The sequence below is a fragment of the Mizuhopecten yessoensis genome, unplaced genomic scaffold (assembly GCF_002113885.1).
Source record: "Mizuhopecten yessoensis strain PY_sf001 unplaced genomic scaffold, ASM211388v2 scaffold9615, whole genome shotgun sequence".
Classification (NCBI taxonomy): Eukaryota; Metazoa; Mollusca; class Bivalvia; order Pectinida; family Pectinidae; genus Mizuhopecten; species Mizuhopecten yessoensis.
Window position 1 is genome coordinate 612,540 of NW_018408136.1, and position 12,952 is coordinate 625,491.

Sequence of the window (12,952 nt, forward strand, 5' to 3'; positions counted from 1 at the left end):
ATCTGTAGTAGCCGCATAAAGACCGTGCTTATTAGATACACGCGTTGACACGGCGTGGTCAGTGACTGCATCTACGCTTGCTATTGACAAGTGACAGGATTGTATTGTATATCTTTCTCACCTCCTGACAGCCTCGAGAAATCATCATGGCGGACCTAAAGTTATACTACTTCCCAACATCGTTCTACTCTCAGAAGGTAATAATATTAACGATGATGGACCAAACACAGAGCAGTGGTAAAGGAAACAGTTGTAAACCCTACATTTGCAAATGTAACTGTTGTATACCACACATGGGTAAATTTAATGTTGTATACCACACATGGATAAATATAACAGTTTTATACCACACATGGGTAACTGTAACAGTTGTATACCACACATAGGTAAATGTAACAGTTGTATACCACACATGGGTAAATGTAACTACTGTATACCACACATGGGTAAATGTAACAGTTTTATACCACACATGGGTAACTGTAACAGTTGTATACCACACATAGGTAAATGTAACAGTTGTATACCACACATGGGTAAATGTAACTACTGTATACCACACATGGGTAAATGTAACAGTTTTATACCACACATGGGTAAATGTAACAGTTGTATACCACACATAGGTAAATGTAACAGTTGTATACCACACATGGGTAAATGTAACTACTGTATACCACACATGGGTAAATGTAACAGTTTTATACCACACATGGGTAAATGTAACAGTTGTATACCACACATAGGTAAATGTAACAGTTGTATACCACACATGGGTAAATGTAACTACTGTATACCACACATGGGTAAATGTAACAGTTTTATACCACACATGGGTAAATGTAACTACTGTATACCACACATGGGTAAATGTAACAGTTTTATACCACACATGGGTAAATGTAACTACTGTATACCACACATGGGTAAATGTAACTACTGTATACCACACATGGGTAAATGTAACGGTTGTATACCACACATGGGTAAATGTAACTACTGTATACCACACATGGGTAAATGTAACTACTGTATACCACACATGGGTAAATGTAACAGTTGTATACCACACATGGGTAAATGTAACTACTGTATACCACACATGGGTAAATGTAACTACTGTATACCACACATGGGTAAATGTAACTGTTGTATACCACACATGGGTAAATGTAACAGTTGTATACCACACATGGGTAAATGTAACTACTGTATACCACACATGGGTAAATGTAACTACTGTATACCACACATGGGTAAATGTAACTGTTGTATACCACACATGGGTAAATGTAACAGTTGTTTACCACACATGGGTAAGTGTAACTACTGTATACCACACATGGGTAAATGTAACTACTGTATACCACACATGGGTAAATGTAACGGTTGTATACCACACATGGGTAAATGTAACTACTGTATACCACACATGGGTAAATGTAACTACTGTATACCACACATGGGTAAATGTAACTGTTGTATACCACACATGGGTAAATGTAACTATTGTTTACCACACATGGGTAAGTGTAACTACTGTATACCACACATGGGTAAATGTAACTACTGTATACCACACATGGGTAAATGTAACGGTTGTGTACCACACATGGGTAAATGTAACTACTGTATACCACACATGGGTAAATGTAACTGTTGTATACCACACATGGGTAAATGTAACTACTGTATACCACACATGGGTAAATGTAACTACTGTATACCACACATGGGTAAATGTAACTACTGTATACCACACATGGGTAAATGTAACTACTGTATACCACACATGGGTAAATGTAACTGTTGTATACCACACATGGGTAAATGTAACTACTGTATACCACACATGGGTAAATGTAACTGTTGTATACCACACATAGGTAAATGTAACAGTTGTTTACCACACATGGGTAAGTGTAACTACTGTATACCACACATGGGTAAATGTAACTACTGTATACCACACATGGGTAAATGTAACTGCTGTATACCACACATGGGTAAATGTAACTACTGTATACCACACATGGGTAAATGTAACTGTTGTATACCACACATGGGTAAATGTAACTACTGTATACCACACATGGGTAAATGTAACTGTTGTATACCACACATGGGTAAATGTAACTACTGTATACCACACATGGGTAAATGTAACTGTTGTATACCACACATGGGTAAATGTAACTACTGTATACCACACATGGGTAAATGTAACAGTTGTATACCACACATGGGTAAATGTAACTACTGTATACCACACATGGGTAAATGTAACAGTTGTATACCACACATGGGTAAATGTAACTACTGTATACCACACATGGGTAAATGTAACTACTGTATACCACACATGGGTAAATGTAACTGTTGTATACCACACATGGGTAAATGTAACAGTTGTATACCACACATGGGTAAGTGTAACTACTGTATACCACACATGGGTAAATGTAACTACTGTATACCACACATGGGTAAATGTAACAGTTGTATACCACACATGGGTAAATGTAACTACTGTATACCACACATGGGTAAATGTAACAGTTGTATACCACACATGGGTAAATGTAACTACTGTATACCACACATGGGTAAATGTAACTACTGTATACCACACATGGGTAAATGTAACTGTTGTATACCACACATGGGTAAATGTAACTACTGTATACCACACATGGGTAAATGTAACTACTGTATACCACACATGGGTAAATGTAACTGTTGTATACCACACATGGGTAAATGTAACTACTGTATACCACACATGGGTAAATGTAACTACTGTATACCACACATGGGTAAATGTAACTGTTGTATACCACACATGGGTAAATGTAACAGTTGTATACCACACATGGGTAAATGTAACTACTGTATACCACACATGGGTAACTGTAACGTTTTTTTTACCACACATGGGTAAATGTAACTACGGTATACCACACATGGGTAAATGTAACTACTGTATACCACACATGGGTAAATGTAACAGTTGTATACCACACATGGGTAAGTGTAACTACTGTATACCACACATGGGTAAATATAACTACTGTATACCACACATGGGTAACTGTAACGGTTTTTTACCACACATGGGTAAATGTAACTACTGTATACAACACATGGGTAAATGATGTGGTTGTATACCACACATAGGTAACTGTAACAGTTGTATACCACACATAGGTAAATGTAACAGTTGTATACCACACATGGGTAAGTGTAACTCCGTATACCACACATGGGTAACTGTAACGGTTGTGTACCTCACATGGGTAAATGTAACTACTGTATACCACACATTGGTAAATGTAACAGTTGTATACCACACATGGGTAAGTGTAACTACTGTATACCACACATGGGTAAATATAACTACTGTATACCACCCATGGGTAAATGTAACTACTGTATACCACACATAGTTAAATGTAACGGTTGTATACCACACATGGGTAAGTGTAACTACTGTATACCACACATGGGTAAATATAACTACTGTATACCACCCATGGGTAAATGTAACTACTGTATACCACACATTGGTAAATGTAACTACTGTATACCACACATGGATAAATGATGTGGTTGTATACCACACATAGGTAACTGTAACAGTTGTATACCACACATGGGTAAGTGTAACTACTGTATACCACACATGGGTAAATATAACTACTGTATACCACACATGGGTAACTGTAACGGTTTTTTACCACACATGGGCAAATGTAACTACTGTATACAACACATGGGTAAATGATGTGGTTGTATACCACACATGGGTAAATGAAACAGTTGTATACCACACATAGGTAACTGTAACAGTTGTATACCACACATGGGTAAGTGTAACTACTGTATACGAAACATGGGTAAATGATGTGGTTGTATACCACACATGGGTAAATGAAACAGTTGTATACCACACATAGGTAACTGTAACAGTTGTATACCACACATAGGTAAATGTAACAGTTGTATACCACACATGGGTAAGTGTAACTACTGTATACCACACATGGGTAAATATAACTACTGTATACCACCCATGGGTAAATGTAACTACTGTATACCACACATTGGTAAATGTAACTACTGTATACCACACATGGGTAAATGGTGTGGTTGTATACCACACATAGGTAAGTGTTACATTTGTTTACAACACATTGGTAACTATAACGGTTGTATAACACACATAGGTAAATGTAATAGTTGTAAACCACACATTGGGTAACTTTAAGATTTTTAGGTCACCTGAGGTAAATGTAACTACGGTATACCACACATGGGTAAATGTAGCTACTGTATACCACACATGGGTAACTGTAACGGTTTTTTACCACACATGGGTAAATGTAACTACTGTATACCACACATGGGTAACTGTAACGTTTTTTTACCACACATGGGTAAATGTAACTACGGTATACCACACATGGGAAAATGTAACTACTGTATACCACACATGGGTAAATGGTGTGGTTGTATACCACACATAGGTAAGTGTTACAGTTGTTTACAACACATTGGTAACTATAACGGTTGTATAACACACATAGGTAAATGTAATAGTTGTAAACCACACATTGGGTAACTTTAAGATTTTTAGGTCACCTGAGACAAAGTCTCAAGTGACCTATTGCGATCGCCTTTTGTCCGTCGTCGTCCGTCGTCCGTTGTGCGTCCGTAAACAATTTACGTTTTCGACTTCTTCTCCAAAACCACTGGACCAATTTCAATGACATTTTGCAGGAACCTTGCCGGTCTAGTCCCAAGCCCCCAGAATAATATTTCTGTTCATGTTAAAAACAAAATCAACTCTCTGTATAAATATATCAGGTGACCGTTAAGGCCCATGGGCCTCTTGTTGTGAGTTCGATGTATTAATATTGTATTATTTATATTTCAATTATTTATACTAGTTATATTAGGGATAATACTTTTTAGTTCCTGTTTTGCTCAAAAATACTTCCTAACTTCATTATTGAACTAACATGTGAATGCATACAGTGTGTCTCATCAATTGTGATGAGCAAACATTACTTCTCTGCCCCTCAGCATCATAATAGGTTTATCAATCCACCGTTGAGACTCTTTTTCTACAACTTACGTATTGATAAAAAGTATCATTGCAGTTTTAATTGACGAAATGTTAGTATACACATTTTGACATATTTTGCCATTCCTAACAACGTTGAAATGAACACCCCCTTATTACTGTGTACGGTATTCCATACTTAACCAGCTATTCCCGGTTCTACTGTTTGTATCTTAGTTCAGTAGGTCCTTGATTTGTAAACATACCCCGATGGTATGTTTTTCTGAAGTGTTCTGTTTGTTCAGGGTTTTGTGTCTCCGCTCGGCTAACGTCATTTTATTATGTAACACCATCACATTATTGATCCTCCCACGATCTCGTTAGTATAACCATAGCGTCGAGAAGACTTGTGGATTTACTGATATAATACCTATAACACGTTTTGTAAACCTTGTGGGTTCAACAAGTTCAACGTTTTCCGATAGAATCTTTGGAGAAGTGGTATGTTGGTTATGTGTGTGATGTAAATCATATAAAGAGGGAAATATCAACATAGAAAACGCTATGTGTACTTTTAAGGAAGTTCTGGTCCATTATAACTTTGATAATTTTTTTCAATTCAATAATTTTATTGCTCATTTATAGTTACATAGCAACTTGAAGGCAAATAACAAAACAACAAATATACAAAGAACCTGCAATAGTAAACAATATGTACATTCACACAGAAGCCAGGCCCACACTCCTCTGTTAAAGTGACTGTTGTCTATACATATACACGAGTCAAGTATATGTTGCATATTTCAGAAGATAACATGTGTTAAAGTATTTGTGTTTAGTATAAAATAGTTTTGACTATATTTACATAAATAGCCCTTTCTCAGCTGTGCATTATAGCCACACGGTCCCCACCTGAAGAAGAAGTGTTCTTCATCTTCTAGAACAAGACATGTATTGGCATACTTTTGCTCTCTAGGGGTTTCCTTGATCTTCCTATTGCTAGTTCAAGGTTATGCTCACACAATCTAAATTTTGTATACAACATTCCGAAGTTTTTATTAGTGATATGTTCACTAGCAACTGAGTACTAGATAGTAATGTCTCCCCTACAATATAACCTTCCCAAAATTACCATACTTTCAGTTTGAGAGTTTCGTGTTGATATCTGGTGGTTCAGAATCTTTTTTAAAAACTGGTGCTAAACTTAATGCAGGTTATCATCCACAATCAGTCGGCAGTAGCAGGCTCGTAGGCATGCAATGTTATCATCAACAATCAGTCGGCAGTAGCAGGGTCGTAGGCACGCAATGTTATCATCCACAATCAGTCGGCAGTAGCAGGGTCGAAGGCACGCAATGTTATCACCCACAATCTGTCGGCAGTAGCAGGGTCGTAGGCACGCAATGTTATCACACACAATCAGTCGGCAGTAGCAGGGTCGTAGGCACGTAATGTTATCATCCACAATCAGTCGGCAGTAGCAGGGTCGAAGGCACGCAATGTTATCACCCACCATCAGTCGGCAGTAGCAGGGTCGTAGGCACTCAATGTTATCATCCACAATCAGTCGGCAGTAGCAGGGTCGAAGGCACGCAATGTTATCACCCACAATCCGTCGGCAGTAGCAGGGTCGTAGGCACGCAATTTTATCACACACAATCAGTCGGCAGTAGCAGGGTCGTAGGCACTCAATGTTATCACCCAAAATCAGTCGGCAGTAGCAGGGTCGTAGGCACGCAATGTTATCACCCACAATCAGTCGGCAGTAGCAGGGTCGTAGGCACGCAATGCTCCGATATGCGGCGCTTTTGTTACATAGTTTTATGACTCATTTCTTGTCGTTAATAAGGATAATTAATATGATATATCAACATTTTTTTTCTCAATAGTTTATTTTTGTACCTTTACCACTACAAACAAAGGGTTCCAACGTGCTTTTAGACAACGTTATTTTATACATCTGAGAAATAATCACTCTCCTCTATTATGGTTGTACTGTCAATGCAGAGTCCGAGGTTGAATCTTTCTTCTTTTAGAAGTTATCCACTCGACGCTATGATTGTTTGGTTCAATATCAAAACTAAATCAGGACATTCTATTCAAGTCTTTCACGTCTTCTGACAATCTCGGTTTTTCGCTATTCGGCCAGAACTAGTAATATATCGATTGAAAGGTTCGTTATACATATTTCAACAAAGGACTAGTGTGGATATGATACCATTATATTGTTTCATGGTAGTGAAATAATAGACTACCAAATATCAGTTTTAAACACGTACATTGTATTACACCATGACGTCCTACCAGTATTCATTAGATACTGCATTTTCATAAAAATAATGAAACGTTGAATTTTGATATTATTTTTCCATGCGTTAACATTGCTGTACGATAGGTTTACGACAAGACTTTACTGGACACATCAAGCAATTATTATTATTGTAATTTTACTTTTGGTACTCAGGTGCTGATGGCGTTATTCGAGAAGGAGGCAACGTTTCGGGAACAGATAGTTTTTATCGTCCAAGGCGAGCAGAACGAGCCCTGGTACATGAAGGTCACCCCTAAAGGAACAGTCCCGGCCCTGGAAGCCCCGGGGAGGGTCCTGACCGACTCGGAGGATATCGTAAACTACGTAGACAAAGAGCTGGACACTGGTATGTGCAGGTCGTGATACTCCGAAACTAATGGTATTATCATATACTTTATTTATTACCACTGTTATAGTGATTCAAAGCCGTGGGAAACGGCTGCGAAAATATCTATCGGTTCCTGCGAAGTATATCAATGAATATTTGCATAGAGGGACAAAACAGGTTATTTGTAGTGTACTTTCACTTTTTTGTAGATTTTATCATTTATCAAATGGTATAGTTGCAATCTACATGTGAGTGTGGGTGTTTAGTTCGTTAATATGTCTGTAGATTTCCATACCAGAACAATAAGACGAACACTTTATAAGAGTACTGTATTTCTGTGGAGTGGTAGATAGTTGGTAATAGGTAGAAGGTAGCTACTGGAGATGATCAATAGTTGATACTTAGGGGAACGTAGGCATGTGACATGGACTATTTTTGATACTGAGTGGAAGGTACCTAATTGAGATGGTAAAGAGTCAAAGATTGGTAAGAGTCCTTAATGTTGTGAGTTCAGAGCATCTAGAGCAATTTGTTTTCTAGAGTCACTTTAAAGCTTTCTGGTAATACCGACGGCATAATATCAACACAAAGCTGTATGATGTGGCCACGGCTTTGGAAGTTAAATGTAAATATTAACTCATCACTCCCGGATGTCGAGCCGGTTGACAACAGTGTCAATTCAGGATTTACTCTAGTTGTAAAGAGTCTAACTTATAGGTTGACAGCCTGCTCCTCTAAACGATAAATTCCTTTTGTTAACATGTTATAGCGAATATACACGTTTTGCTTTAAATACCACTTCATCAAAAGGTTCAGCAACGTGTCAACCCTTTGTCATACAGTGTTAACTGATCAACTAGTGCCTATGTAACGTACCCGATACTGTATGTGTCAATACACAACCATCTGTCCTCGGGTAATGGAGGCCAAAATCATAACCCGAAGTTACTGATATTGAAATAAAATTATGCCTAACTTTAAATGTCCACATTTGTCACTATTTGGATGTACTGATAAGGACTGCTATGTGTTCTACTGTTTCTTCTACAGGGACTAGACTTATACCAAACCCTGACACTAAGATTGGACAGGAGGTCGACAAGTGGCGAAACCTATTGAATGACGTAAACGTACCAGTGATAACGTTTGGAACCGTATTTCACCAGGAGTTGTCACAAACAGGGTTGAAATTTCCGTCTTTCTTGAAGAGTAAACTCAAATCAGGTAAGATATTTTTTCTGAATTATTATCTAAGACAAACTATGATATGGCTAGTTACTAAACAGTGCCCTAGTATCACGGATTTATTGTGCTGATTTACGAAATTTGGTGCTGCTGTCTTCTTTCTAAAGGTGACTATGCCCGACTTAAGACAGATCTGTGAATTAGTAAAAGATACCACAATGACTGAAACGCGTTTGAAAAGTATCCAGTTTCACGTTTCATCGCTTCTCTAGAATTCTATATGGGGATAATGAATGGCAGTTCGCTGTGTCATAGTAAGGCAAATAAACTGTTAAGATATTACATACGCTAAACGTAAAGAAAGCACACATACTTCGGTCTTATCTGTGTTTCTGTAGCGCTTGTTTATAGAAAAATACTTCATATGTAATTCATATGTAAATATTTATATTTTACATCTGCAGCTTCAAATGAGCTCTATGCCTACTGCCGACGGGTGCTCGGCCGACGAGTGCCCTGGATGGTTACTATAGTAACCGACGATTTGAAATAGTGCGGACATAAACTTTTTAAAATATATAATACGCGGTGTTTAATGCGAAAAAAAATAAAAAAATATCATCTTTCAAAAATGAAATGAATTTCAAGTGTTGGTTATTATTAGATTTTAGATATTTATTTCGTTTCAACAAAATCAGCTGATCTGCGGAAGTCGAACATTTGAAGTTTGTGTGAAGGCTGCAGTTCTGGCTGTTCCTTTTTTATGGTTTTCTGATCGATACTAATATTAAAAATATAAAATCTACTATCCATGCTATTTCGTGTAAATTACGCCCCGTAATGTAACCCTGCTATTTCATGTAAATTACGCCCCGTAATGTAACCATGCTATTCCGTGTAAATTACGTCCTGTAATGTAACCCTGCTTTTTCATGTAAATTACGCCCCGTAATGTAACCATGCTATTCCGTGTAAATTACGTCCTGTAATGTAATCATGCTATTTCGTGTAAATTAGGTCCTGTAAAGTAACCATGCTATTTCATGTAAATTACGCCCCGTAATGTAACCATGCTATTTCGTGTAAATTACGTCCTGTAATGTAATCATGCTATTTCGTGTAAATTAGGTCCTGTAAAGTAACCATGCTATTTCGTGTAAATTACGTCCTGTAATGTAACCATGCTATTTCGTGTAAATTACGCCCCTTAATGTAATCATGCTATTTCGTGTAAATTACGTCCTGTAATGTAACCATGCTATTTCGTGTAAATTACGCTCCGTAATGTAACCATGCTATTTCGTGTAAATTACGTCCTGTAAAGTAACCATCCTATTTCGTGTAAATTACGCCCCGTAATGTAACCATGCTATTTCGTGTAAGCTACGCGCTGTAATGTAACCATGCTATTTCGTTTAAGCTACGCTCTGTTATGTACATGTAGCCTTGCTATTTCGTTTAAGCTACGCTCTGTTATGTACATGTAACCATGCTATTTCGTTTAAATTACACCCTGTAATGTAACAATGCTATTTCGTGTAAGTTAGGCTTTGTAATGTAATGTATTCATGCTTTTTCGTGTAAGCTATGCTCTTAAATGTAACCATGCTATTTCTTGTTAGGTACGGTCTGTAATGTAACCATGCTATTTCGTGTGAGGTACGCTCTATAATGAAACCATGCTTTTTCGTGTAAGCTACGCCCTATAATTTAACAATGTTATTTTGTGTAAGCTACGATTTGTAATGTAACCGTGCAATTTCGTGTAGGCTACCCCCTGTTAAATTGCCATGCTACTTCATGGTCATTATTCTATGTAAAAAACCCATGATATTTCGTGTAAATTACGCCCTGTAATGTAACCATGCTTTTTTGTGTAAGCTACACTCTTTAATGCAACCATTCTATTTCGTGAAGAAATGCTCTGTTATGTAACCATGCTATTTCGTGTGAGCTACCCCCATATAATGTTACAATGCTATTTCGTGCAAATTACGCGATGCTATTTTGTGTAAACTTCGCCTTGGAATATAACCATGCTATTTTCGTGTAAGCTACGCCCTTTAATGTAACAATGCTATTTCGTGTAAGCTACGCTCTGTTAAATTGCCATGCTACTTCATGTAGACTATACTATGTAATATAACCATGCTATTCCGTGTCTATAGAGCCTCGTCTATAGTAACTATACTACTTTGTGTTTACTACAGTATGTGAAGGGGGACAACTCCTTATACTTTACTTCAATTGTTGACTGCCGTACTGTATAATACTACACATCCATACACAAATATGCTATCACTCCGGTTTCCTGTTACAGTGTTACATATCATTTACATAATTACATGTCACAATTAAATACATTCATTTTAAACATCAGTTTCTTAATTTGTTGGCGAGCCGTACTCGGCTTATGGGATACTTTCTGGATATCATACATATGTTTTAGCTATAAAGAAACCAAGTGTAAAGTTTTAAATGAATATAGATATACCATGCAGCACCAAATTGTCCTCCTTCGTATGTTGTCTCCATAATATTTGATTATAATCACAGTGTGTAATATACACTTGTGAAAATTACCTGTCGTGTATTTTTACTTAGTCTAAAATATATGTGTATGATTTGTTTCCATATGCATAATTATACACAGTGATCCAAGTACTAATGTCATCAATACAACGTGTTTTAACAAGTTGTCTATTTAAGTAATTCTGTCTCGGCTTTCGTGACAGCAAAGGAAGTTATGCAGAATGGAGCAAAAGTACTCCAGGAAAAGGCTGACAAGTATCCGGAACTTAGGGAGCATTTCCTTGCAAAGCTAAGCGCTCAGAACGAACGGTCAGCAAAAACGGGAAATAAGGAGGTGGTCGTGCAGGCTTTGGACGAGCTGGATGTGCTATTTGAAAAGATCGAAGATAGATTGGCAGAAACGCGAAAAGGTAAGTATTTAGGCCTGATCTAGATGTGATGTCACGTGGTACATGTTTAGTGGTAAATGCTGTCCCTATGAATAACCTTGATCTGAAGTACGTGACCCACGTAAACTTGATTTAACTGAGTTAGTATAACCTATATAACCTTGATCTGAATTACCTGTGCTATATTACACGTATAAATCCTTGATCTAATTTACCTGTGCTAAATGACTTATATAACCTTGATCTGAACCATATGTGCTATCATGACCTATACAACTGATCTAAATTACCTGAGTTTATGACTTTTATTACCTTAACTCATTCACACCTGAAATTTCATAATGAACTATTCCAACCTTTGAGAGTAAGAGTTCAAATGTGTCTTCGGAGGTGAATAAGTTAATCTTAATTACATGTTATAGCATGACGATAGGTGGGTAATAGAATCTGAATTACCTTACGTGTAAGACGATATATGTGTAACATTATCTGAACTACCTGTACAAGTGTCATGTGTTTTATAGAGCAGGGAGTGACGGACAGCTGGCTTGTTGGGTCTCGGTTCACCATGGCGGACATCAATCTGGCCATCCTACTGGACCGGCTCACCCTGCTAGGGTTAGAGGAACGCTACTTCAGCCCCTCCAAACGACCACTGATCCAAGACTTCTACGTGAGGATGGGAAAACGCAAAAGTGTTCAACGAGTTCGACAGAAATTTCAGAGCACGATGAGAATAATGGTCGGCAGGACGTTGAAAAAGGCTATTCCGGTTGTCGTGGGTTTAGTGGGTGTGGCCGTAGGCGTGTTTTACTGGAGGGGGAGGGCGAAATGATAATGACTGGCTACAGGAAGGAGTGAGGAGGATATCCATTTGTAGCGAGAAATTGTGTATAAATGTGTCTATACAACTTGTTTATGTCGTTGGTTTTAATTAATTCTGAATTGTATGATAGCATTTCTACACATTAGTCATATCATATTAATACTATCTGAGTTGCACATAGTTAACTCATTCACCTCCGAAGTCACATTTAAATCTTTACCTCATATACTGTCTTTGATGCAGAAAATGCTACACAATAACTGCTAGGCCTTAGTAATTGAAGTGTGAAAATTAGGTCAAATACAGCATTTCATTT

The 12,952-nt window shown here is 37.5% G+C and overlaps 1 protein-coding gene across 1 annotated transcript; it reads left to right on the top strand.

Moving 5' to 3' along the window:
- Nucleotides 1-12,725, top strand: LOC110458473 (ganglioside-induced differentiation-associated protein 1-like). Its single transcript, XM_021510187.1, has 5 exons — nt 1-197; nt 7,530-7,722; nt 8,755-8,928; nt 11,625-11,831; nt 12,335-12,725. Exons 1-5 carry the CDS (start codon nt 147-149, stop codon nt 12,643-12,645), a joined length of 936 nt encoding a protein of 311 aa, XP_021365862.1. The 5' UTR covers nt 1-146; the 3' UTR covers nt 12,646-12,725.
- Nucleotides 12,726-12,952: the final 227 nt, after the last annotated feature.

Excerpts from the sequence above, each read along its gene's own strand:
- LOC110458473 (XM_021510187.1), top strand. The coding sequence starts at position 147 with ATGGCGGACCTAAAGTTATACTACTTCCCAACATCGTTCTACTCTCAG. Across the intron at positions 198-7,529 it reads CATCGTTCTACTCTCAGAAG|GTGCTGATGGCGTTATTCGA; the intron begins GTAATAATATTA and ends TTTGGTACTCAG. Across the intron at positions 8,929-11,624 it reads GAAGAGTAAACTCAAATCAG|CAAAGGAAGTTATGCAGAAT; the intron begins GTAAGATATTTT and ends CTTTCGTGACAG.